The sequence below is a fragment of the Camarhynchus parvulus genome, chromosome 1 (genome assembly GCF_901933205.1).
Source record: "Camarhynchus parvulus chromosome 1, STF_HiC, whole genome shotgun sequence".
NCBI classification, from domain to species: domain Eukaryota; kingdom Metazoa; phylum Chordata; class Aves; order Passeriformes; family Thraupidae; genus Camarhynchus; species Camarhynchus parvulus.
The window spans coordinates 87,137,697-87,164,857 of NC_044571.1; the positions used below are offsets into that span (position 1 = coordinate 87,137,697).

General features: G+C 44.1%; 2 protein-coding genes across 4 annotated transcripts in view; both read left to right on the plus strand.

Moving 5' to 3' along the window:
• The window catches only part of TEAD4 (TEA domain transcription factor 4), a 51,793-nt gene extending 42,092 nt beyond the window's left edge, over positions 1 to 9,701 (plus strand). The window contains exons 11-13 of the mRNA XM_030949768.1: positions 4,617 to 4,757; positions 6,165 to 6,317; positions 8,705 to 9,701. Of these exons, the coding sequence (XP_030805628.1) occupies positions 4,617 to 4,757; positions 6,165 to 6,317; positions 8,705 to 8,818 (408 nt within the window). The 3' untranslated portion in view covers positions 8,819 to 9,701. The remainder of the gene's footprint in view (positions 1 to 4,616; positions 4,758 to 6,164; positions 6,318 to 8,704) is intronic.
• A 5,665-nt stretch (positions 9,702 to 15,366) lies between these two features.
• TSPAN9 (tetraspanin 9) overlaps positions 15,367 to 27,161 on the plus strand; it is a 169,598-nt gene continuing 157,803 nt past the window's right edge. Inside the window, exons 1-2 of one of the 3 annotated variants that reach the window (XM_030960955.1) lie at positions 15,367 to 16,032; positions 25,824 to 25,867. In XM_030960955.1, the coding sequence (XP_030816815.1) occupies positions 15,678 to 16,032; positions 25,824 to 25,867 (399 nt within the window). In that variant the 5' untranslated portion in view covers positions 15,367 to 15,677. Of the gene's footprint in view, positions 16,033 to 16,357; positions 16,523 to 25,823; positions 25,868 to 27,161 lie in introns of those variants that run through there. The other 2 variants (XM_030960989.1, XM_030960981.1) reach the window with 2 other exon arrangements.

A 27,161-nucleotide genomic window follows, 5' to 3' on the forward strand; every position in this document is an offset into this window, starting at 1 on the left:
ATAGGCAAGTGATCTTCTGAGCATCTGAGTGCTTCTTTCAGCTAAATGGAATATACTTTTGTGGGAAAGTGCTGAAGGGGTGGGCTGGAAACTGCTGTCTTGCACCTGGCTTCTCTCCTGTCACAAGCAAATCCAGTCAAAACAGCAGCACTGCAAATTGCCCTCAGCACCCTGCCTCGCCCACTGGATGCTTTCAATCCTGGAACTGCCTGGAGAGCAAGGAATGGCAATGTGGTCTCCACGTTCACTCTGTTCTTGGTACTCTTCAGGCAGCAAACAAGACAGCAGATGGAAACAGGGAATTTTATTATTTTTACACACATTAATTTCACCTGGCATCACCAGCACCTTCTCCAGTTGCTGCCTTATGTAAGGGGACTCTGCCAATGGCACTTCTTCCACCAAAGTTGTCCCCCCAGTGTTCAACAGATTATTAGCAGCAAAAGGCAGATTGAAAGATTGAATTGCTGAGGAATTTTCAAAGACTCTTTTCCAGAGATGGAGGGGAGAAAGGAACATATTAACTTGTGGAGGGCTACTATGCTCTTCCCAGAACAAATTCCTTCTCTTCCATCTAGAAATCTTGTCTTATAGGAATTAAACATTCTGCTTACTTCTCTGGAAAGGAGGAAATCGCAGATATTTCCCCCCAAGCAGGCAGATTCACTCTTGCATGCAGTATGTGAATATTTGGGATGTGCTGTATCACAGATATCTCAGTGATTGTGGTTTCAGCATGCTTGGAAGTCATCAGGCAAGGTATGGATAAGTGTGTCATCTGTGCTGAGCTTACACAGCAAGTTGAACACATCCCAGACACATCAGATTTTTGCTGTGTCAGAGTGTGCTCAGGTTTTTGCATCTAGAACTTCTGGGACAGAAAGCAAGAACCTTGACTTCGTCAGATAAAGTAGTATGGTCCAGCTGGTGGCTCCTAACTCAGATTTAGCTTGTAATATGCCTCATTTATTTGATCTTTAGCTTTGCCTGTAAAAGAGACTGAGAACAGCTGTTTGAATGCTGGACACCACCCAACAGCCTGAATCCTGCTGCTGCTGCCCCCGCAGTCCCACCCTGTTCTAGCAGGGGCAAGTAGGAGCCTGGTGGGCCAGGCAGCTCAGCCCCCTCAGTGAGACTTTGCTAAATCCTGCCTATGTCTCCTTTGGCTGCCTAGGTTGGGCTAAGCAATGTATTTAAGACCATCTCATTTGTTGTTGGACATACTAGGGCATTTGCCAGAGAGGAGTTGAGGCACCTGGGTTCTAGTCACATCCAGTTACATATAAAAAAATTCTATGCATTCTCAGACCATAAAGTGAAGATTAGCTCTCCTACTTGATGGAGTTCTGGGAAGATGAATTTCCTTTGAATCACAGTCACTATTATTCTCTTGCATCTTTTCAGGGTGGAATGTACTGGACACAGTAAGTCAGACCTGTCTCTGCTCACCTCGGGTGCTTACTCCAGCACTGCATGTGCTTTCACACAAGGTTTTCTTTAGAGAAGCAATGTAGTCCTGATGATCTAGGTGTTGTGAGGAAGTCATAGGAATCTAGGCATGAAGGCCATAGTGTTTTTAGATGTTAAGCTAAAGGCAGTAGCTCTTTTGGTCATGGTCTTGTCCTCATGCAATCCTGAGAAGTTTAACTGCATCCTTTTGTGAATTACCCCAGTGTCCAGTTGACATTTAATTTGGCCATGGCAGATTACAGTGTTCTTCCTCAATTTTCTGCCTTGTCTCCCTTCAGGAGGTAATCATCTCCACAGCAGGGAAAGCTAAGAGATTGAAGTTCCACTTCTGAGTTATTCCTTGGTCTTGTATTCATGTACACCATTGCTATTTTCAGTTCACATGTATAAACCAGGTTGCAAATAGTTCAAGAGCAGATATGTGTGTGCTAAATAATCTCTGGTATGGGGGCAGCACCTTCCTTAAGGAGGTGGGAACCAGCAGCTTTAAATAGGTGAAAAAGCTGTAACTGTAAGGCCAGCAGTGTCTGGGGTGCTCCAGCTGCATTCTCCTGCAAACATGAGCTGAAGCTCTCAGCAAACTGCTATTGTCATTCCCTGGAGTTGCTGAAATTCCCTGTGTGTATGTCTATGGGATCTGCAAAGGTAACAGGAGGTGGGTACACAGCTCCTGGTGACTGATCACTCCACGTCTGACCGTCCTAGCCCATAATATGGGACAAGCTTTAGAATAAAATGTGCAGTGTAAATGTGAGGGAGTTCCACCATGATCCCGCTGCTCCACTGCAACAGGGCTTCCAGGTTCCTGATTGTATATAATGTCAGTGAATGGTGACAACTCCTTAATTCAAACAGTATTACCGTAGCTTTGCCATTAATGTTGATTAATTAGATGTTAATTTGCTGTGAAATTCTAGTCTGGCCTTGTGATGGGAGGCTTGTCAAACTGTGGGAGCACCTAGAGTGGCTTCTTAGAGCTAGTGATGCTTTTCTCATGAAGTGGAACTAGCACATTTCTGCTTTGCCTTGTATTGAGTGTATTTATTTTTAAATTTTACCATTGAGTCTTTTGGAGAATGTAACCTTAACTTTACTAGTGAGACCCTGAAAATGTTTGTCTGGTTCTGTTTATGTAGCAGTGGCCTAACCAAGCCTCTGTAGCCTTGACCCTTTGTTCTTTTGGATCAGTGGGAGAATTTCTTTGGAAGAGCGGAATCAAGTCCATACATTGTGTTTATGACTCCCAAGGGAAATAGCAGAAAAATATTGTGAAGGAATCCTAGTCTAGTTCCTCTCTGGACAAGGGAAGAAGTTAATCTTTATTCAGACAGTTGGAGTGTGGGTGAAATAAACAGTACAGTTGATTGCATTGACATGGAAGTAAGTATCACAGTATTAAAGTACAGTGTTACAGTAACTTAATAAAAACCTAAACCAGAATGGAGTAATACTGCTGTTCTCTAAGACAGGTGCATTTGTGGTACAAAGAAAGTAGCTGCATAACTACAGTTATTTAATACCAAGGTCTTCAGCATGGCCATAACAATTCACTGGAATAAGCTGTCCTGCCTTCTGCTATCCCTGTTGCCGCCCATCCTCCCAACACATTCTTTGTTTGAACACACACAGGTGTTTCTGAAGCAGGCCAGGGAACTGATCCCACTGAGAGCTAACTGAGCAATTCCTCAGTGAGCCTTGTAATACAGCTACAGAGATGTGTGTCAGTACAGCAGGAATGGGGAAGCACAAACTGCTCTGGAGGACTGAGACTGCTCTCTCTTGGGGTCAGGACCAGCCTGGCATCATCAAACTACAACTCTGAGGTGCAGTTTCTCAGGAGACTCAAGCCAATCCAAGTATGTGTTGCTATGAAAATAGGCGTTCTTTGTTGCCTTATCTTTTGTGGTGCCACAAAGGCAGCAGCAAGCCCACGTGTCTACAGAAGGGGAGAAAACTTGATTGTCACTTTCTAGACTGACCTAAACCTTTTGTCAAGCTGCTCCTTAAGACAACTAAGCTAACAGTATTTATTATCTCATGGCGCTTAAGAGGCAGGTATTTTGCATGGCAAAGAAAGAGGGGCATTCATTATTGTGGTGGTCCAGTTCTACCACATTGCTTGTCCTTAGTTCTGCTCTAGATCTCAAATAAAAATCTCTTCACTGACATCGGTTAAGAAAACCCTGCTAGAATGGCATCTAATGCTGTCTTAGTCACACTGTAGCTGGAACACATTTTCTTCAGTTTCCTCTTCCCTTAGCTCAGCTGGAAGAATAAAATGCTCTGGAGCAGCCTATGGGAAGTGATCCTTGCTTTTAGGCTGATGTGAATTAGCACATGGGCTTGTGGAGCACAGAGGAGCTCTGCCCTTTTAGTTTTGAAGGGGAGGGAGCTGAGCTGGCCATTCCCACAAACCCGTAGTGTTTCTAGAGCTTAAGGCAGCTGCCACTTGTTTCATAACTGCGGTTGGAATGACCCCTGGTGGAAGCTTCAGACAGCCAGGATTTTTAGGAGTTCTGTCCCAACAGGAGGCTTCGGTTAGCCAGCCTGAGGCACCCACATTTGAAAACTGTGGCTGCTACTGGAGATGGGTTTGAATTCAGGGGTAACTGGGCCGGATCCATCAGTAACCAACATTCCTTATGTTGCATTCTGTCTATTTACATTTGTAGTACCTGAACTTGATATGTGTGTGTACTCACACATTCCTTTGCCCTGCTGTCTCTTTTCCCTTACCTATGTTCTTAGGGTGGAAAAACTTTTTTGCTGTTGCTTTACTATTTTTTTCCTTCCTGGTGAGTCAGCCCAGTTTAGCCTGCCTGTTGCACTGCTCTGACTCTGCAGTCTGTTCTCCACATGCTTTGTGAGTACCTCCAAGCTATGTCATGTGTTTTTCATGTTAGGAGGATATTCCACCAGATTTCCCCAATGCATATGCAAGACCACACCATTTTCTGAAGTGGAAATAGGATTTTATTCAGTACTCTTCAGATTTCTCCCTCTTGCTCAATGCACATTGGTCTGCTTAAGGAGCTGGGGACACTCCCAATACTTCACTATCCTGGCTATGCAAGGTAATGGTGAGAAAATGCCACAACCATCTATTGATAACCATCTGAATTTTTTTTTGTTCTTCTCTTTGGCAGGCTGATTTGAATACCAATATTGAAGATGAATCCAGATCTTTCTATGGTGTTTCCAGCCAGTATGAGAGCCCAGAAAACATGGTCATTACCTGTTCCACCAAAGTGTGTTCCTTTGGAAAGCAGGTGGTAGAGAAAGTAGAGGTAAGGAGTAGACACTTGGGTGCAAGATTCCCTCTGGCTGCCATTTTGTCACTTCAAGTATTTGCATCCTGCCTTTGTATCTCAAGGCAAAATATATCTCCTGCTTCTTGTCAGGGAGATGGATGCCATAGATGTAAGATCACTCAGCCTGCAAAATGCTTGTCTTAGTATTTCACTGAAGATCTGCTAGTGTTTGCTACTTTTCCCTTAAATCTCAGTCTCTGAGGAGATGTAAATACATATGACTCTTAGCTTTGCCGATTCTCTGGGGTTTTTTGGGAAGCAAAGGAAAGCTAAGGAACATAGATGTGTTTTGTAGTCCAGAAATGTGAAAACATATAAGCAACACCTCATTCTCACCAGTGTTTTTAAACAGATCATTTATAAACTATAGCTATTAATTTGACTGCAATAATTTACAGACCTTCTAATAAAGCCTTACAGCTTTATTAGATCTAGCGCTTATACACTTACTGCTTGAGCAACAGCAAATAACTGGGTTATGCATAGAACTGGCATTGAAGAAATTCTTTTTGACGCCACATTCAGCTGCTAAGAGAGCTGCTTTGACATGCCCCCTGCTGCCCTGTTTCTTAAGGAACCTCAGGATGCAGAAGCATCTATGTGCAGAACACCGGCTGTTCTCATGTCAGCAGTCAGTTCAAGGTGCATCCTCCCCCAAAACCCATCTCCAACCACATGATGCCTGAAGTTAAGTATTTGCAAAGGGATAGAGGGGCTAAAGGAAGGTGTCATGGTGCACATGAAAGAAGATCAAGCCTCTGGGGTGAAAGAAGGTTACAGGCATTTAAGGGTCTGCTGTGAAATCATAGAATATGCCTTCAGTTTCTCTTCAAAGGCAGATAAAATATACAGGAACCAAGGTGAGAATGTGAGCAAAAAAATCCCTCTGTGTATCATTGGCCAGACCCTTTTTTAAGTGGGGGTGGCATAAATTCTATGTTCTTTCACACAGATCCCAGAAAGCTTTAGTCTTTTAACTATAAAGCATCCTGAGCATAGTATTACTATCATTACTTCCTGGTCTTGCTAAAGCAGTAGTTATTAACTTTTTCAATTTATTCACACTTAGTACTTTTCCAGTAGAGATGCAGACTGTAGTGTAGGTGTCAACTGGTCTGTTCCTCTTAGTTACATTTCACAGTGCTTTGAGGGTTTGCTGCTCAGAAGCTGGAGCCCACCATTCTCAAGAAAACAAGAAATCAAGCCAAAGAAGTTGGAGGACTTAAGGGGACTGACCTTGAGTCAGTGCAAAGTACTATGGTCACTGTTCATAAAATTATTTAAAAGTGCCACTGTAATTTTTCTGCTCTGAGTGCCTTTTTGTGACAGTGCCACTGGTGTGCCAGCATAGCCCCACGTGCCCCTCTCTGTTTTTCCCTGCAGACAGAGTATGCACGCTATGAGAATGGACACTACTCCTACCGCATCCACCGCTCCCCTCTCTGTGAATACATGATCAACTTCATCCACAAACTCAAGCACCTTCCCGAGAAGTACATGATGAACAGTGTGCTGGAGAACTTCACTATCTTACAGGTAGGGATTTCAGCTGTTTTCGTTGCAACTTGGCAACATGTAAGCACCATGCAGGAGTTCACTGTTGAGAGTCAAAGCAGATTTCTTTTTATAGCTCAGCATCTAATTGAACTTAATTTCTTTCATGTGTATTGCACTTCAAGTCCATTTATGGAGCTCTAGAGATGGTAACTCATGCAGAGGAGCAGCAAAAGAATTTGAGAGACTTGGGTAAGAGAGAGATAAAAAGAAAAATAAAGGGAGAGCTCATGAAGCAGAGAGACAAAGAAAGGGGAATAATGAAAGTCAGTGAAGGAAATGCTCATTCCACTATTTCACAAATATTGAGGTCCTTTCTGTGCCCTGGCCCTTTTTGCGAGGTAAGAACAACCCATAAGGTCATTGTTGAGTGGCTATAAAATTTTTCTGTGGGAAGAGTTCTTCACTGACCATATTAGAGGGGAAAGAAAGTTGTTTCCTCAGGACCACCTGGGACCTGTACAGAATATGGAGACATGCAAAGGAGTTGTGGGGAAACTCTGTGACACCTTCTGAATCACTGCAACCTCTAGATAGGTCAGGATTATAAGGCTACAGCAATTAGAAGATCTTCATTCTCTGAAGATCTTTGATAACTGCAGGCAACTCGTTTCACTGCTCTGTGGCTCAGAAACATCAGCTATAAAATTCAAGGTTAATATACATCATAGGGCATTAAGTTTACTCTTTCATGCTTGCATTAAGATCTTAAACATCTGGAGGAAATGAGGAGTAATAATGCTGAGAGTTCTTTTAGATGAGCAAAAGCATGAGAGGGGCAGAGACAGAGAGATGGAAGACTTGTGTGCTGTAATCCATACAGGAGAACATTGTAGCTGCCTTCTGCATGTTTCATTCCTCAGTCAGGCCAGCATTTTCTATAAATTCTAAGAAAAATCCTGTCACATGGTTATACTTGCTCAGGGGCTTTATGTTTTGAGAAATCTCATGTCCTTCCCTTATCTTCTGGCACTGAAGGCATGTCCCAAGTGGGTGCTGGCACACACTACCTTGCAGTGCTGTGCAAGATGAAAGTGCTGCTCCCTGAGCAGCAGCATGGGCATTTCCCACTCCCCACTGCGGAGATGAAAAATGCATTATGTAAGGCATGTTGGTAGTCCTCAGTCTCCACTACCACCTTTGAGCCAAGTCTAATTATACTTTTTATAAACCCTTTTATGAGCTTAGAATACCCCTAATCCCATAAGCATCATTTATGTTGCTTGGCACTTTTCTCTGGATCTAGAACTCTCCAAGATTTCAGAGCCCATTTTTCAGAAAAGGGCCTGGTGCCTTAGCTCACCTGGATGTATATAACTCACCACATCTTGCAGAAGAAAGGACTTCAACTGCAAATCCAATCATGAAGTAAGAAAAGAAAACAGGCCAAAATCAGACTGCTAAAAATTAATAGGAAAGTTTGAAAACAGCCATTTTCTTCCTGTTTTCACAAGAACAGTTGGGCTTCGGTACAGTTCAAGCCTCCAGCTGGAATGGTTTTATTCTGCAGTTGAGCTTGTGCTGCTGCTGATAAAAATCTGTGTTCTCCAGCAGGAGAGAACTTTAGCTATGGCACAAACTCAGGTAACAAGAATGTGCAAAGCTGTGCAGTGACAGAGAGGGAAGCTGAGCTAGGAGTTCTGAGAGCAATATTTCTCTTGTCTCTGCCACCTAGTGCATGCTGCAGAAACTAGGACAACACTGCTCCTTCACCATGCTGCTGACAGAGTCACGTTGTAGAGACGCTAAAGGGTCCTGAGGGGCCATAGAAAAAAATGGGAAAAAAGGAGCTTCTGTAAGAATGCATGAGTGTAGCAGCCATCCTTCTCCCAACATCTACAGTGTATGGAATGGGAGGTGTAATGGAGTCAAATCTGTAAGTCTCCTGTAACAGGAGTTATACTCTTTAATCCTCGTGTTCTGTGTCTACCATTGACAAGCAGGAGCAGATGAAGGAAAACAACTGTCTGTGGTTGTGATGTATCAATATGTGTGTGAACTGAAGTGGGTGTGCCACAGGAGGGGGCTCCTCTATACCCAACAAACAGAGCAAGAAGAGCTTTTTTTTCAGTGAAACACTTTCACTCTGCTGAAATCTGCAACATCAGGGGTGGGAAGTAGAGAACCTGCTTCCGCTGATGTGATCACTGCTTGGTCACAGTGAACTTTTGGTCATCTCCCTGTCTCTTCACTGCATTGTAGTTCTGAGGATGCAAAAGTGCTGTGGTTTGTGGGCCAAGCTATGTATCGATCCTGCACTTCTCTGTTCTTTGTCTATTACTGATTTTCTGCTTTGTGTTGAATGTGTTGGAATACATAAGCAGAGAAATAGCAGTTGCCATTTCAGCTTCTTCTCCTTTTCTGTCTAGGTTGTGACAAACAGGGACACACAGGAGACCTTGCTGTGCATAGCATATGTTTTTGAAGTATCAACTAGTGACCACGGTGCCCAACATCACATCTACCGGCTGGTGAAGGACTAGAGACTCTCTGCCCTGAGTTGTCCATGGAATGCATGTCTAAGAAAAAAGTCTGTGCTTGAACTACCCCTGCCCCCCCCAAACCAAACTGAAAAATAAACTGCAGATATTGTGTATTTTCAGAAAAGTACCTCTGAGCTGCTTTGTGATTGATAGAGTGACGTTTCCATCTCCAGGTTTGTGCAAATGGGAAAAAGATTTGGAGTCAAGGAAACAGGCAAATGACTGCTTTAGGGTCTCACCACAATCAGCATCCTGTGAAAAGCATTTCCCACAGTGCATACCCAGGGTGTGATCACACACATAAAAGGAGCATATGCACCTGAGCATACAGGTGGGCCAGTGGCAATGGCAGCAGCTTCCACAACTCTGATCACATATGAACAGGTTGAAAATGTTCTTGCTACACCTGGTCTGAGTGTGTGCGCACATTTACATTCATTTGAAAGCCAACACGTGCTCAGACGTAGTTACCATGCATTTATATAGGTGTTAGTTAGACATACACAGTCATGTGCCTGTGTGTAGAGGTTGCACATATATCCTGCACAGCTGCCTGGCCACATCAGCAGTTGTGCAGTCACAGGCTCATTCAGCCTTGCTCCGTTAGAAGCTTGTTTCTTCTTCTCTCTTGTCCATGCATGACAGAGAGAGACCAATCTTTCTTGTGCGTTTTAAATAAAATTATGCTTAGAAAATTTGGTATGTTAAATCATGTTGTCTTGCCCAGTAGATTTCCTCTATGTATCAAGTCTGATGACTTGACAGACTAAAATAATTCTTGCTGCTTTTGCTTCTGTTCTCCCTGCACAGCTACCAATGCTCAGTGAGCCAGTCTGTGCTCTTGTGCACCAGCAAAATAATTGTTCACAAAGGTCAAATTATTCCACCTGTTAGTTGCAGACAGTGAGATGCACAAATATTGCACAGGATGTCATTTGGTGAGCAAACGGGAAGAAAAGAATGAGAGGGAAGAGTGAAAACAGCTTAGCTTTCTGTGTTTCCAAGGCAATCAAACACAGCCTCTTTGCTTTACTTGTAAACTGAGGCTGTCTATTCAGAGAGGAGTCATTGAGAGGCAATAATCTTGGTCTCCACAATGCTGCTGATGTGGGGAAAGATGCAGCTATTCATGTTGCTCTGAGGGAAGAGGTTGTTTGCATGATGCTCTGGCAGAGGGTGAACAGGAAATTTATTGGGTGGCCAGGCAGAGTCTTGTGGCCTGGACAATCAATTTAATCTGGAAGGGGGACTAATTGACTTACTTCCTCATTAAGCAACTGCATGCCAGTTGATCTGTTTTAACTGTGAAAGTGTGGGCTTCCATTTGCATGTGGGAGGTCCCTGACAGGGATGAGTCTTCACCAGGCAGACCCTGTGCTTTGAAGCATGGGAAGGAAAGGATAAGGGTAAGGAGGATAGTGAAGATAATAATGCCGTGAAGTCAGAGAGATGGAGAAGGATGATTTGTTTCCTGTTATGGGAAAAGTGAAATTTGCCCCCCCAATCTTGTAGACGCTGCATTCTCAGAGGCTACTTTTAAGGACCTTGCAGGGCTAGTGCTGTTAACCTTCTCTGTGCAGGAGCCAAAAGTGGATGGTCAAGAACAGAAAATCTGCTTGCACCTATTAAGCAAAATCTACACCAAGTTCCTGCCTGCTCTCTCCAAGACAAAGAAATACCTTCAAGAACGGACTTCCAAACAGTAATACAGACACACAGATGCCAACAGCTTTCCTTAAGATCTGCATGGCTGGTAACCAGAATCAGTCAAGCTTGGAGAAAGATGAGCCAAGTACTTTAAACACCGAGAAGACAAAGCATCTTGAAATACCTGCTGTTCTGTGCTACACATGAAAAATCCATACAAGCACAGGCTGCCCTTGCCCATCCATTGGGTGTTACTGCTAGTCCCAGCCAGGTGACCCAGCCACCCAGGACTGAGTTAGCTAAATCTCTGCAAACCAGGCATCCCCTCCAGCTGGCCACATAGGTATGAATGGCACCGACTGTCTACAGTCAATTGGTGATGCATGCACCTGCTTGCTTCAGCCCTGTGCAATCTCTGTCCTGATCTCTGAACCATATGTGGAGCAGGCAACAAATCAAATAAAACCTCGCTAATAAGAAAAAAGACTGACCCTTGGGAAAAGTATTCTTGGCCAATGCAGACAACAATGTTTTGAAATGAAGCCTGTACAGAGAAAGGGCAGAGAAAATCCTCAGCAACGGAAAATTCCTTATGATGTGTATTAGTACTCTCCTGCAAACATGAGCTTGGTGCCTTGCATGCTTTCACTGCTGGGTTACACCAGCAGTGAAAGCATGCAAGACCCTATGGAAGTCAGTCCCTGAAGAAGATGAGCCCTAGAAGTTCACTTAGTCCATTAGTTGATCATTAATAAAATCACATTAAGCAAGTTATAGATGTTATCAAGGCAGTAAACACGAACCAACGGGCTGTGGGACAGAGGAAATCATTGCACAGTTGATTTTGGGAGACTTATGCAGGGTTTATTTTCAACTTAATACCAGTGGAAGATTTTTCTCTGGCAGTATTCCTCTCTATGCTTGCTCTTGGAGTTCACAGCTCCCTGGTGTCAATAACCAGGGTTAGCAAGAGACATCTACCTGCCTTTGAAACTCAGTGGAGAAAGGAAAAGAAAATTTGTGTGTCTGGGAGAGATCACTTTTATGTAGGCCAAGAGATGAAGAAGATTTAGTAAAGCTAAGAGGCAAAAGAAGTACTGGAAATTTTGATCTGGACTAAAAAGTTTCTGTCCCCTTGCAGAATGGGTGAGATCCATGCAAAAATACTTCAAAGACTGGAAGCACTGTAGCTCTCTGTCCCCAAGGCTTCCTTTCTTGGAATTTCACCAGAAGAAACCCAGACAGTACATCAAACTACGAGCCAGCTGCAATTTTGCTAAAAATAAAGAAAAGCAAACACAAAATAGCAGCATATGTAAAAAAAGACATAGATTCAAGAGGAAAGGCTAACTGAACTCTAAAGAACTGACAACAAATGAGGATATCAGAGTGTCTTACAAGTTTAATTTCTGTTGGGGCAGAAGTACCAAAATTATTAACTTAACCTGTAAGAACTTGCTGTCAAATCAAAGGACGAAACATTAAAAGCTGATTCCCCTGGTCACTTTCCAGCCACAACACTGAGACCTTAGAAGGTAAAGTGACAAAACAGATCTAAATATCCATGTTTGCTTTATAACAAAGCACTTAAAAGCTTTCCATTTAACTGATTCCCTTTTTTCTAATGTACATGCTTCAGTTTATCAGCCCTTATTTGTGCAGCTACATCTGCTTGTGGAATCATGTCAAACTGAATTACTAAAATGATTCCACTTACTGATAGTCTTCTGAGATAAGAAAGAGCATGGGTCTGAGCAACACAGAACTAGGCAAGTCAGGAGCCCTCCCTTCATCTGCACTTCAAAGCCAAAAGGAACACTTCAGGTAAGACAAGTTCCTTTGAATTCATTCATGTATTTGTGGTGAGGGGGTGGGAACTTCTTAAGCTGACATTGCCAACAAAGACATGTAGGTGGGCCTAGAGAAAAAGGTAGGGATTGAATTTAAATCTCTTTCTACTTCAATATCTAGATCCAAGGATCATTATTTCCTTGAGTATAACCCACATGCTTTAGCCTTTGGTGCAATGGTTTCCCAGTGGCATTTTCTTCCCTATTACCCAGCTCATTTTTGTCTTGCTTCTTTGACATCTTGGACCAGATGAAGGAGTTGAGAATCTTGTGTGGTTACAGCAAAGAATAAGAACTAATTCAGATGGGTGAGAACATCCTCAAACTTGCTGTAGAGCTGTGGAAGGGGCAGGAAGAACACATGCTGAGCCTCCAAGAAGCTGCCAGGGGGTCATGCTGTTTCACTAATCCTGCAAGCAGAGTCTACATCAAAACCAAGCAGGAAGGCAGCAGACAATTTGCATGCTTGTACCGAAATGGCAAGATCAGGGCTACTCTCTATGAGGGAAGGCTAGCCAGAAGCTTAGGCTGACCACAGCTCTGTCCATAACCTCACAGACCGTGGTGCAGTCCCAATCCTCTTGGACACCAGATCCAGATCTACTACCATGTTTGCCATGGTTCAGCCACGGAAGCCATGTTTGCCTGCTGGTTCAGCAATTAGTCAAGACTCCAAATCTTGACTCCTCTCATTTAAGAGGCCATACAATTTTGGCCTTTTACATGAGCCATGAAAGTACTAGTGCTCATTCTGAGGAAAACTAATACAGCATCTTTAGAGACAAGCACCCCCCTCATCTCTTTGAGGTGCAAAATCCAGCAACCTCCTTATTTTTCCCCACAGCACTCAGCTCTGTTGCCATATTATGATTTCATCTGAAATTGGTGGCTGAGACCAAAGCCACAGACTTGCTATTACAGTAGAGGGGGTACATCCTGTGAATGACTGTGGAGAGCATCCTTTTCTGGATGCCTCAAATGCAGCTACTCAAAGCTATTCTCAGAAGCTGCATGTAGCCTTCAGGTTTGCTGGTCATATGCCATGGATTCAGGTACACAAAATCACAAAATTAAGGTTGAAAAAGACCTTTGAGACTGTCAAGTTCAAGCTATGACCTAACACCACCTTATCAACTAAAGCATGGCACTAAGTGCCACATCCATTTTTTTTTTTTAAACACTTCCAGGGACAGTGACTCCCTGGACCTCCCTGGGCAGCCCATTCCAATGCTGAACCACTCTTTCTGTGAAAATCATTTTTCTAATGCCAAGCCTAAACTTCCCCTAGTGCAGCTTAAGACTGTGGCCTCTTGTCCTGTTGCTGGTTGCCTGAGAGAAGATGCTGATGAGGTGCAACTCCTCTTCCTCACTGTATGGACAACATCAGAGTGCCCCCATGTTAGATTTGGTTGCATGTGGAAGATGGCTAGTTGAAGCTGGAACACAGGTCCAACAGACTACTTTCCTAAACTTGATGGCATAATTGAGAAGAGACCTGCACATAAATGCAGTTTCCTTGGTACAAAGTGTATCTACAGTATCAGCAACTCCAGTCCTCAGTTTCACAGTGATCCTCAAGCTCTTCCCTAAATCATCAGGTTCATACTAAGCTCCCATATGTTTTTTTTTTCCTGTGCACGTTTTACCTTTTTCCAAAGTAGACACAAAATGATGACTTGATTTCACATACTGATTTTTTACTTAGACTTGAACTATAGAAATCCCATATACCTGGGTATAAAGCTGCTTTGCTTATGCGACAGGTAAAGAACACGACATCATGCTGTCTCTTAGAGTGAACAACCAACCAACAATAACATCAGAACCAAAAGTGTCACATGTGTTCTCATTGTCTGCTGACTTCCTCTGCTGCTTGTCTTTCAGGAAGTTGTTGTTTCCAAAGTTTAACTTACTAAAGATTGGCATCATTTCTGGAATGAAGATCCTTCAGTCCTCAGGTCTAATGGGATTTGCTGCATTAGAGCTACAGCATTCAGGAGGAGATGGACTCTTCTTGGAGCCTGGAACCAAAGAACCAAAAGAAGTTCTCTCCACAGATCTCTTTATCTCTTGTTGCATTGCAAGATATATTTCCTTCATTGCTTGCTTTAAGGTAAACACACAGCAATGTTTGTGTACTTCTGCATGTAAATAAATCACAGAGAGCTGTAGCACGTGCTTCTCTTCTGGGAGGGAGAGAAACAAACATGCAGCAAATGACAGTTGTGTTGCTGGCAGCACTGCCATGAGGATGCTTCGAGTCTGTTAAACCAAGCAGTTTATAAAAATCCACTTAGGACATGATGGAAAGTACAAGAGAATATATTTGATGTGGACATCCCCTTGAACTGAGAAGTGTGAAGCAGCAGCAGTACCAGAGAAGGAAATGAGAATACACAGGGGACCTCGGAATGTGAAACAGATCTTCCTTCCATCTGCAAAAACATTTATGGTAAAGCCTTGAGTTGTTCTTCATACACTGGAATATACAGTTCCTCTCAGGAGGCCCATGTCCATAACTGCACTGCTCTCCTTCTGTAGGCATCTCTGCCCCAGTTCTAGGTTGTTTCCTCAGCACATAACACTTCGCTTAGTGGTCCATGCCAAAACTTTCCCCAGCTTTGTTAAGACAACTCGTGAGAGTCTTCTGCTGGGGAGAGTGCTTGAAATTGACTTCATTCAGTTTTTGTTGCACTTCCACTGACACCGAGAGGAAGGCAGGTGGGGACTTTCCATATGATGTCAGAAGAGCTCCCTTATGGCCCTGTCTCTCATAGCACCACAGATCAGAATCGTTAAGATTGGAAAAGGTGTCCAAGAGTCCAGCCATAAACCCAGGACTGCTGTGTCCATGACTAAAACAAGTCTGAGCACCATATATACTCATTTTTTGAATACTTCCATGAATGGTGACTCCATCACTTCCCTGAGCAACCTGTTCCAATGTTTGAACACACTTTCAGCAAAGAAATATTTTCTAATTCTAATCTAAACCTCACCTGGCACAGTTTGATGCTGTATCCTCTTGTCCTATCACTTGTTACCTGGGAGAAGACACTGACCCACACCTGTCTACAACTCCAGCTGCGACAGGGGAACACTCAAGACACGCTCTCCCCCTGTGCTAGAAGCCAAAGCCAACACACTGGCAGTCGTGGTGGGCTTCGGACCAGCGAGCATCTCAGCCCGGGGTTGCCGCTCGCAGCGGCGGTCGGGGCTGCACTCCGGGCCGCCTGCGGGCACAGGCACCACCCCTGCCTGCCTGAGCCCGGAGGGGACGTCCAGCCGCGGGTCCCTCGGGGCAGGGGCAGCTGAGGGGGGCGGTCGGAGCCCCCCGCCCCGGCGAGAGGGTGTGCCGGGGGATGCTCCTGGCGCCCACCCCAGGGGTTTCCCGGAGGGTACCGCGGGCGGCAGAGGGAGCGGGGCGGGCTCCAGGCAGAGCTCTGCCAAAGGGGCTCCGGCGGGCACAGGACGGAGCGGGTGGGGTGCGCTGGAGGAGCGGGCTGGCAGCGCTCCCTCCCACCCTCCATCCCTCCCTTCCCTCCTCCGCGGGGCTGGAGCCTCCCCTGGGCAGCGCCCCCAGCTCCTCCCCGCTCGGTAACGCCGGTCCGAGCCCCTCCTCCCGTTTCCGCTGGCAGGAGCTGGGGCCGCGTCCTGCCCTCCCTCCGCCGCTCCCCCAGCACTCGGCCCTATCCGGCCCGGCCCAGGGACGCGCGGGTGAGACCCGGCGCCGCGGGGGGCGAGGGGCGGCGGGGACCTGCGGGCCATTCCCGGCCTGGGAGAGGGGAGGTGGCAGGAGCGGGCCGGCCCGGGGCGGGGGTGCCGGGGCTGCCCGTCACGGGGGTCGCGGGATGCCGGCCCGGCCGCCGGAGATGCTGGAGAGCGGCGGGGTCCCGGTGGGATGGGGGTGTGGGGGCTCGTAGGGGTGAGGAGTGTTTGCTGGAAACACTAACCCTCCACCCCCTCCTCCGGTGCCTGTGTGATTTTTGCGGAAACAGGAAAGTTAGTTCAGAGGGATGAGTCGAGCCTAGCGACGTCTGCGTGCGCGGTCCTGCTCTCGGCCGGGGAGCCCGCGGTGCCCATCCCGCACGGCAGCGGATGGCTTCGGCTGGGGATGGATTTGTCCCCGCCGCCGGGGAGAGCACCCTGGGACAGCGCTGCTGGCCGGCGGGGGCTGCCTCTGCTGTGGTCTTGCGCACCCCCGGAGGTGCGGCGGGCACCCGTGCGGGGCTGGGAGCGCGCCGGGCACCCGTGAGGGGAGGGAGGCTGCGCCCGGCCGCGATGGGAGCGAGCCCGCCCGGGGCTGACAGCTCCGCTCGGCAGCCGCCCGCGGACGTGGTGCCAGCGGTTCCTGCCTTCCCCCTTCTTATGTAAAACTTGACTCCAGCGTGGCCTTTTCCTGTTGGAGCTTTTGGAAACTTTTCTTGCTGTATCTTGGGATATCCGCCTGTCACCGTGCTCCTGCTGGGACGTGGGAGCTCTGTGAGGTTTGCCTCTCGGGAGGGCCTTCAGCTCCAGGGATTTCTGATGGGCAGGGGAGGACCTGAGGTGTGGGGATGCTCTGTTAAGGAAAAATCGGACTGCAAGAGCTGCATTTCTCTACTTAATCCTTCTTTTGTTCTGTGCTTTTACACTGTATAGTTCTGTGGTTTGAACCATGGGAATGGGGCACCTGATTTTCCTACCTGACTGCACTGAGCTTACTTTAAGACTTGGGCATAAGTCACCTGGGATATGTCTGGGTAGAAGTTAAATATTCTCTAGAACAGCCATGAGAGTCAAATCACAGAATTTGTTTGGGCTCTTGGCCCATTCCTAGATGGGTCTAAACGTTGCCTATGGAAGCCAAAACTTTACGTGTTCCTGTAGCAAAGTTGTTAGTAACAGGTGCCACAAATTGTTTTAATGGTTTGTTTGTTAAGCTTTGTAGCCAGGGTATATAACTGCAAAGGATAGCAGCCACTGAAGTGTGCATTCATGTGAGTTGTGTTGGCATGGAATGTCGGGCCAAAGTTAGCACTCCATAACTTTTAGAATGTCTAAAGATAAAGTATCAATGTGATGTAGAGAACACCAGGGAAAAAAATCTGTCCTTGCAGTTTTATGTCCTTTGCTTCCATTTTACATTTTTCCTGAGCTCCAAGTATGAAAACTGATGGAGCTAATATAGCTTCTGCCTCCAGATCTTTCCCTTTCATATTTTTAGACCTGTGATGATCAAATTGCAAATCCTACAGAAAAAGCCTTTTCTATAACAGGGGTTATAAGACTTGCGGCACGCTTGGTTTTGCACTTTCTTTAAACCTAATTCTCATTAATAAAGCTGCATAAGAAGACCTTCGGGCAGAATATAACAAATGCAATGTTATTTGCATTATTTAGACAAAGCTCTGAGGTTAGAATGGCCCTGTTCATCTCTGTTGAGCAGGATAGAGAGTTAACTGTGAGTGTCAGTGTTATCTTAGCTATTTTGGTTATTTTAGCAGAAAGTAGCTATCAGAGATGCATATCCCACAGTCTTTGCTTTCTGTGCTATTTTAAGTTATTTTCTTCCAAAGCATGCCAAACCTCAGCCTGTCCATGAGGGTATTTCCATCACAACTGTGTATTTTTAGTATTTAACCCCTGTCTCTCCAAAGGCGCAAACTAAAAAACTGCAATAGAAAAGTGAAACACAGGAAGAGCACAGATTAAAATAGCAAACCAGCACTGAGGCGGCAGCACTGACTGGAGGAGTTACTTTCACATTTGTTTCACAAGTGAAACTAGCAAGTGTTCACTAGAGAATCCAAGACTTTGTCTTGGTGTTCCTCTGAGAGAGCTGGAGCAGAAGTGGCAGCTTATCTTAGAAGTAGTATGTTAATAATCCCCAGATACTTGCGTTTTACAATTGCTTTTCAATACTTGGGTTTTACAATTGCAATTTTTTGCCCCACCTCAGTTTTTCCCTTTTATCATATTTCAGGATTGTGCTGTTTGCAAATGACTGATGCCCTGTTAGTTTTCTGTGTTGAATGTCATTAGATTTATTGATGCATGACAAAAAGAGATGAGAATGCTTTAAAGAGGCTGAGCATGAGCCAGTGTTGTGCCCTGGAAGTGAAGGCAGCTGACAATACTCAGGACTGTTTTAATAAGATTGCAGCCAGTACCCAGGGAAGTGATTATCCCAGGTCAGGGTCTGCATCAGCGGGGTCCAGGACCAGGATTCACACACCTGGCTGGAGGCAGGGCACAGCTACTACAAAGGTTGGGCAGGCACTGAAGGCCACAGGCAGAGCTAAAATGGGGTCCCTGGTGCCATAAGCAGAGAGCAGGGGTGGATGTGAGGCTTTTAAAGAGAGCATATAAAGGCCTTTCAGTTCTCTCAGAGCCCTGGTACAGCATGAGGATCATATGCTGAGGGAACTAGGCTTGTTCAGCCTGGAGAAGAGAAAATATGATGGGACCTATAGAGACCTCCTGGTACTTTAAAGGAGGTTCTCAGGAAGACAGAACTTCTTCGCTTTTTTTGTATGGTGACTGTATGAGGGACAACAAAGGGAAGTTGAAATGAGGTTCAAGATAGATGTAATTTCCAACAAGGAGGGCAGTCAGATGCTGGAACAAGTTGCCCAGAGGGGTTGTACAATGTCTGTCCTCACAGGTTTTCAAGGCCAAAGTGGATGAAGTCCTCTTGGGACCTCATAGCTGGTTCTGTGTAAGGTAGAGCATGATGGAACCCCAACAGGCCTGCTCCAACATGAATTCTGTGATCCTGAGATCAAGCAGCTGTTTGGTCTGAGAAGGAAGGAGGTGTGTGAAACAATGGCAATACTTGTAAATACCACAGATGAAGAAATGAAGGAAGGTTTTAGGATGCTGATGTGTTGCTAAGATGCTAAAAGAAATGAAATTAAAAACTTTTCTCAGTATGCTCACAGCTTAGGCTGGAGAGGTGTGTGTGTGGGTAGGGGAATGATTTGTATTTGTAAACTCACTTTCCTTTAGTGATTCTCAAAGCACAAAGTGCCTTTTTGGTGTAACAGCACTTCAGGATGCATTCTGGAATGGATCAAACCATGCTCTTTCGAATTTCATGTAGGAAGTGTGATGACAATAAAGCATGGTGCTGAGCTTGGGGAAAAACAGTGTATGACCAGGGAATAGCTCTTATCTGAGGGTTGTCTTCTTTGATCCTCTAGAAAATAGAATAAACATGCCAGGACCAGCAGATCATTTCCCCATTTGTGCTGTGGTTGTTAACAGACCTTAGGATTGAGTCAGTCCTGGTGAGGCCATCTTAGCAATACCCAGAGAATGTGAGTGGATCAGAAATAGATATTTGTCTTTCCTCTCTACATGGCAGTGAAATTGTGGAAAAGTGGGCATGTGCTCAGGAAGTGCCATCTCTTTGCTCAGTGCAATGCATGTTGGAATTTAATTTTGAGGAGAAGTACTTGTTGGGAAGATAAAAACTTTTGTATATTTTACTCAGCGGTTAACAAGATACTTTATTGCAGACCACAGGTATCACTAGTGCCCTTCGTCTTTCCCAATCTCCTAAAGCTGACTTGCAGAGGCTGTTTCTGCTGCTCCTTGTAGCCTCCCCCAATGAAACATGCATTGCTGAATGACAGTGCTGTGTTTCCTGGGAAAAAACCCTTCAAATCTGTCCTATGGGTTACTTCCTGTGGTTCAGTGACATATTTTCTGTGGTGTGTTTGTCATGAGGCTGGACTCTGTTCTCCAGTGAAAGATGTTGGATGCTTTCCTCATCCTGCTTGCACAGGTGTTTCTGGGAAGGTGATGTCTCTGTGATTTAAGTGTTAATACAGCTGGACAGCACTGTTGCTTAAATGTCTTTTAAGCCCAACCTCACTTTTCTCTCTCTTTTCTGATGATATTCCAAACACTTGCATTTATTGCTGTCAAAAAATAAACCTTGAGGGCTAGAGTTTGTAGAATGAGGCATGATCCTTGGGCAAAGCCCAGGTGCTGCAAGGTGTCACTGTCTGCAAGTCCAGTAAGAAAGGAGGCATCTGACTGTGCTTCACATGGAAGAAAGAACAGATAGGAAATGTGGGATCCTGAGTAAGTAATGAGCTGTGTTTTGATGCCAGTGGGATCTATTAGTCTGTTAGACTGCCTATTGAGGAGGCGTGGAAAAATTCTGTTGTTGAAAAGCTTTTAAAATCAACAGTCTAAAACAGACAGACATGATGTAGGGATAGCTCCAGGCAGACGGGGCAGATTAAATCATAAACATATGCTCCAATAAGCCTTTAAGTGGACAAAGGTATTAATTAAGATTAGCATTTCTTTACAGTGATGTGAATATGATGTTGTAATAGTATGATAACCATGAAGTAGTAACATACATTTAGAAGACTTGAAGTTTGCATTAATCTTTGTTTCAAAAGGTATAACAGGAAAGCTTATTAAAGTTTTTTTTTGAAAGCACTTTTCCCTTTTGCTGTAAGAGTTCTCCTTTCTAATGCAAACGCTGTCATGCTGGTCTAATTCCTGATATTTCTGAAGGTGGAAGTGACTAGTAGCTGGGTGTTTATTTCCATGATGCCTGTTATGAGTGCAAAAGGGGAAACAAGCTGCATTAACTAGTAAAATGCTGATGATACTTTTGGGGCTGAGTCACTGTATGTCTCCAGAATCAGCTGAACTGTGTTAACTGGGCTTTAGTTTCTACTCTGATATTGCTCAGGCAGAACTGCCTTTGCCCTGGGCTGTCCTCACGGATTTACAAGTGCTTGGATTGGTCTGTGTAAGCTCACAGTGAGGGTGTGATGGAATATAACAACCTCATACTGGCACAGGACCACAGGAGCTGTGTTATCCATGTGTGGTGTGTCTGGGCAGGAGGCAGGGCTCGACTGGAGAAGGAGCTCGGGGGGACTGGGTGGGAAGGCAGGAGCCTTGAGGAGGCACTAGGCTAAAGGAGAGGAAGTCTGCAGCCCTCCCCTGGGAGGAAGGGCTGGAAAGGAAGGATGAGGTGGTACATGGAACAGAGAGCTGAAATGTCACACCCTGTCGGCAGGTTTGAAGGAGACTTAGCTCAAAATTTTGAAACTCTGCTCTAGGGAACAGGGATCAATCCAAATCTTAGAGCATAGGGCTCTGTGATCTCTCCTGTATTTGGTGTCCTTTAATTTTACTCTTACTTAAACTCATTTGACCTGAAAGATTGAGGGAGGCAAAGCTTGAAGTTGGAGGAATCCTGGGTTTAGGTTGCTGGTGGGAAGAACCCAAGTGACTTCTCTTGTGCAATTGGGTAGTCAGTGCTGTCTCCTCAAGTGCCTTATGGCAGTATGCTGACAATCACATTTATGGTGATTGCAGCTGTACTCCAAACTCGTGTTGAGCACAGGCAGGAGACTTTCTGTTTTCATTTGCACATTTCTAAAGGTTAAATAATTCAAGAATGCTTTCAAAAGCTTACTTTGTTTTCTGTTTCTCTACTGGTGTTTCTTACCTACAGCTCTGCGTACAGTTCAGTGTAATGTGGTTCTGCCAGGATGTTCATCCAGCTTTGTTTTAAACTGTTCCTTGATTTTGTAAATACATACTTATCCCAAAATCAGCTTTTCATTCAGTTTTAAGACTGTAACCATATGTGAATGAAGGTTGTTGCCTGACTTTGTTTGAAGAAAGTGCAGCTGAAGTTGTGAAGGATTGAAAGCAATGTTCTGAGAATGTCTAGTATGTTGTTTCCACTGGAGGACAGTCTGCACAGTATTGTTTATATGTATTTATATACATGTGGACAAAATACCATTAGGGGAATGGGATAATGGTTCTGGCAGTAGAAGAGACCTGTTCTAGCATGCAGATGGGAGCATGTCTCCTTGTAAAATAAAAACCTAAATGGCTGGCCTAAAAGCCTGGAAAGGAAACCTTCCAAGTATAAATTAAGTGATTTTCTTTCATACATCAGAGCTTTTGGATCTCTCCAGTGCTGCTGTGCTGTCTCACAAAGTTTTGCCAAGTAACAGTGGCTCTGAGTGTTAGAAAAGCTCTTGCTGATCTGTTTCCCAGCAGTGGAGAGAGCAGCAGGACTGGCAAGACTTTACATTCATAGAACCTGGGACACTGTGGACAGCAGCAGAGGCATCTATAGGGAGGATATAAATAGCACAGACACCTAATACTGAGCTATTGGGTGCCATCAAAGATGAAGAGCAAGGGGGAAGAACTGCAACTCTGGGAAAATTCCCCTCACACCTACTCAGGATGGAAGATCAGCTAAATCCCACACACTGAAACTGCTGCTGTTTCATGTGGGAGGACTGAGGATGGTATTTCAGGTGAACGTGGTCAGAGATTGTGATATGAAGGCCGTGATAAAAGTAATTGCTGGGACCAGTGATCCATAGAGTGATTTGACTATCTGTAGAGGAAGAGGCTTCATTGAGAACAGGAGCTTCTTGGATGTGTGCTCTATTCTGGTTATATAGAAGGCAAAGTAAAAAGGACCATGAAGTAGAAAAGGGATTTTCTTGGGAGAACCAGGAGGAGGAAATGAGAACAGAGTCTTAAGTTCCCACACCAATGCAAATTCATCTGGATAGCTTTCAGTTTTTCAGCTTTCATGTTGATTCACCATTTTTCTGGTGAATGGTCACCACAAAGTACCTCTCAAGACTTACACAAGAAACTCTCTTATTTTCATTCTGTTTTTCTTAAAATAATTTCTGAAGACATCTTTCTTAAAGCAGTCAGCTTGCCCTGAAAAATCCATCTTCAGCTGCCTACTCTCCAGGGACACCCAAACAATCTCTATTGTATCTTGCTTTCTTTTATGAAAACAAAAATCCTGCTTGTTTTTCATCATAGTTTGGTTTTCACAGCTATTTAGTCTCTATCTTCAGTTCTTCCTTCTTATTCTGATCTCCATCAGTTTCTCTTTGAAGAGCTGAGGAAGTTCATTCTGTGGTAAGAACAGAATAGCTTTGCTGTCGTAGTCCATTTCTTCCGCACAAAGGAAACAAAGCTGATCCAAGTCATTTAGATATGTTGCTGTTTTTTCTGAACTGCATTTTAAAGGGCTCTTCAAGGAGAAACGTTGCTTCATTTAGGAATCTCTATCTTTCTTCCTGCTTTAGTGAGTACTATTTAGTTCCTCTGTTTCTAAAATTTGAAAGTAATTTATCAAAATCTTCCTAAGACCCTTGTTTGTTTTGAAGGTGCAAAGTCATCCCCCTCCTTTACGTTTAAGGTTTGCTGAGAAGTGATATTCATTGCTTCATGTTCTTCTTAAGTCTTTATTAGAAGATCACTACCAGACTGTTTCTGCTTGTATCTCTGGACAGCCCAGTTTCTGTTTCAAAGATCTCTAAGTGGTTAGAGCTGTAGGTTTCAATTTTATTAATAAAATGCACTCATACTTCAGGTACAAAATATCCCCATGGCAAGCTCGAAACTGTCAAGGACAAGCAAAGTAGGGTACTTACCTGTGATGGTGACATTGATCCAAAGCATCTATTTATAAAAGCAAACAGACTTTGCTTGCCCTTGGACCATGGTTTGAGGAACTGGAAGACAAGAAAGCTTTAGTTTAGAGGACAAAGTGTGGTGATGTACCTAAAAGCTACCAGGAGATAAGTGCCTACCTGTCACTGTGCTTTCTAGAAGAGAGAAGATCAGCACTTTCTTCTTCTAGGTTTTGTTAGGCCTCGGAAGTTATAGGACTTCTGCTTTGGAAGGTGGACTTGTCTCCTTACTTTCTTCTGCTGTGAACTGTGGATTGAACAGGTTGTTTGGCTGCTCAGTACATTGTAGAAAACATAGTGAAAGATTCGAGTTTTTGAAGGTCTTGCAGAGTGGCTGTTCCTTGCATCATCGTTTTTGCAACAATCTTGTACCTACCCAAGCCATGTAGTGAATCTTTGAGGGTATGAACTGAGCTCTTTGGTTGCATCTGCCCATGAGTTTTCATCTCACCAGTTCTGGTCTGTCAGATGAGTCTTGTTTCTTTGAGTTTATTATTAATGTTTACCTTTGGCAACAGCAAGATCTCTTTAACAGTTTTCTTGCAGGCATTTTATTTTCCTTTTTAAATTTTACAGTGTAGAGCTGGCTTTTGTCAAGCCAGTCAGTGTAGCTCTGACATGGTTAGGACTTACCTGTTTTGCAGGATTACATGGCTTGAAGGGCTCCTCTCAGACCATTTCTGCCTTTGCTACAGATTGTGCTGTGTTCATAACTGGCTTATATCAGTGGTAAAGAAAGTTCATCTGTAAGTGTAGCTGACAGCATATTGTGTGTGACAGCAGTTTGACTAACTAGCTCACGTCTACACAATGGAACTGTGGGAATCTTGGCTAATTTAATTCTTGGTTTAAAAAAAAATATTTTATTATATATTAGTTACTGCTTAGCTACCCTTGACTTCAGTATGGGTACATCAGTGGCTGAAGTTGTTGTCACCTGTGTCACTGGGGGGGAGCTGGTTAGGGTCTGTGGATGCCTGCAAGTGCTTGCCATGGAGCATGACATCTGTGATGAATTCACATAGTATTTAGTTCACTTTAAGGAAGATGTATAGAACTCATGTGTATGATCTCTTGAAGTGTTCACGTGCTGAAACATGTCAGTAAACAGACTGTGAAATCAATATCAGTATTTCATTGATACTTGATACAGTGAAGAAGGCAAAGAGAAAACATTATTTTAGAAATCAACAACAATGGAACAATGGAAACATTTCCATTGACCAAGTTTGGTGAATGATCACAATTTTTAAAAAATACTTAGTCTGTAATTTTTGTTTGTTTACAGCTGCAGTAATATTGATGGTCTTTTAAACAGTGGAGATGATACTGCTCCATGTCTTTCCTCTGTGTGGTTGAAGGAAAGGCTAGTCTCGCTTTGCTAACTGTAGCACCCTTCTAACACTGGGGTGGTGCTGTTAGAGACTTGAAAGCTCCACTATGAATTGGATAAGGTGGAATGCTTTCTGTTGTGTGGTTTTGTGTGGTTTTGACTTCAGCAGTTGTTCTAGAAGCAAAGGACTCTCTGTTGTACTAGAAGCAAAGGTGACATCTGTCAGAAAGCAAGGCTACTGGAGGAGAGTTTATCATGAAGGGTCTTGCTTAATTTCTAGTTTGGCTGCTGTAAGCAGGTCATCAGGAGTCATGGTGATAATGGGGGACCTAAATGCCGAGGGGTAGAAGCACTGGATTTTTTTACTAGTATTTCTGATTTAATAGACACACAGCTTTTGCTTTTCCCCATGATCGCTGTTTTCCCTTCAGTTTCTGTTTTAGTATTTTGCTTATTGCCATTATTTAAACTTGAGTCCAGATCAAATCAGTATATTATGCCCTGGAGATCAGTGTTAAGACTTACTCCTTTTGTTCAGGAGCAAGTGGAATTTGATATACCTTTTCCTGTTTGTTTTTTTTAAATCTCCCTGAATTTCTCCTGTCTGTCCTCCTAAGCTAATTATGTTTGTGGTGGAAAGTGGGTCCAAAAGACAAATAAATTAATTTTCTTCTTCTTCTTCTTTCCAGGTTTGGTCTGTGAATTTTTCCTTGGTGTACATCCAGTTACCTCAGTAAGTAAGATCTTGGTGAAGGATTCTTGGAGTCATTAAGCTGTATCATTAATATTCCTCGCACTGACATTAAGGGAAGATGAGTTGGTCCAACACTGAGCCCTTACAAAACCTTTTTGTAATCTGTTATTTTCTTGCCACAAATGCTGAGAGAGTCCAGAGTAACATGGTTGTTGTTGGGATTGTCTCCAAGTGCTGCCATAAGTACTGAAGGAAATGTAACAGAGGAAGACAATAATCCTCTTCCTTACATGCAAAGATTCCTCTTCCTCTGTTTTCTTACCTGTGACATTTATAGGGAAAGGAAGCAGAGAAGAATGAAACAAGGTTCCAATTGAGAGCAATTTCATTAGTCCGCATAAGTTATATCCTTTTGTGAAAGGGTGGATCTATAAACAGGCTTAGAAAAACAAACTCATGTTAGAGGAACCCAGGGCTACCCTGGGTTAGGTGTCTTACTACAGCTGCAGGCCCATTGCTTTGTATTTTTACATTCCCTGTGTTCTTCAGGGATTTAGCCTTGGCTAGGAGCAAGTGGCAGATGTGGCACTGCTTACCTTTCATTAAGTTTCTGACACAGGAGAAGAAACAGCTTCTGCTCCTTTAGGGAAAGCAAGGTGATCCACCTTTCTGCTGAATGCCATGTGTTCTGCCAAAGGCTGCAAGTAGTGCAGTTTGATAAATCCAAGCAGTGAGAGCAACAGAGAGCTAATAGTCCACTCTTGTACTTGGCTTGCCAAGAACTGTTTCATACTTTTGTGCTGCTGTTTAAAACTTGTCATGACAGCTGCAGGCAAAGAACATCTACTGTTGTACAGTTTGGGATGAGTGATGAGAGATTATGGTCTGTGAAGGGAAAGAATCCCCTTGCAACTGGGAAAAGCTAAGAACACGTTAGGTGAGGCTATGAAAAAGGAGTGCTGGAGCTTTCCTTTACTCTTGTGTAAATCATCATTAGAGGTGATGCTGCTCAATGGCTCAGTCTTGGGGATACTGTAAAGATGCATTGACTTAGGGATATTGTTTATTTAAGAGAGAACTGGGATATATCCTGAGAGGGTTTTCAATGTCAAGGCAGTAGTTCTGTTGTCAACTGCTTTGGAAAATTTCACTTGTAGGACTTGTGTGTTTCCAAGAGAAAAATCAGTAATAGGAGGTATACAACTAGCTTAAAATCTGTACAATTGATGTTGGACATGGTTGTGGTTTAACCCCAGCCAACAGCCAGGCCCCACACAGCTGCTCACTCACTCCCCCACCAATGGGACTGGGGAGAGAACTGCAAGGGTAAAAG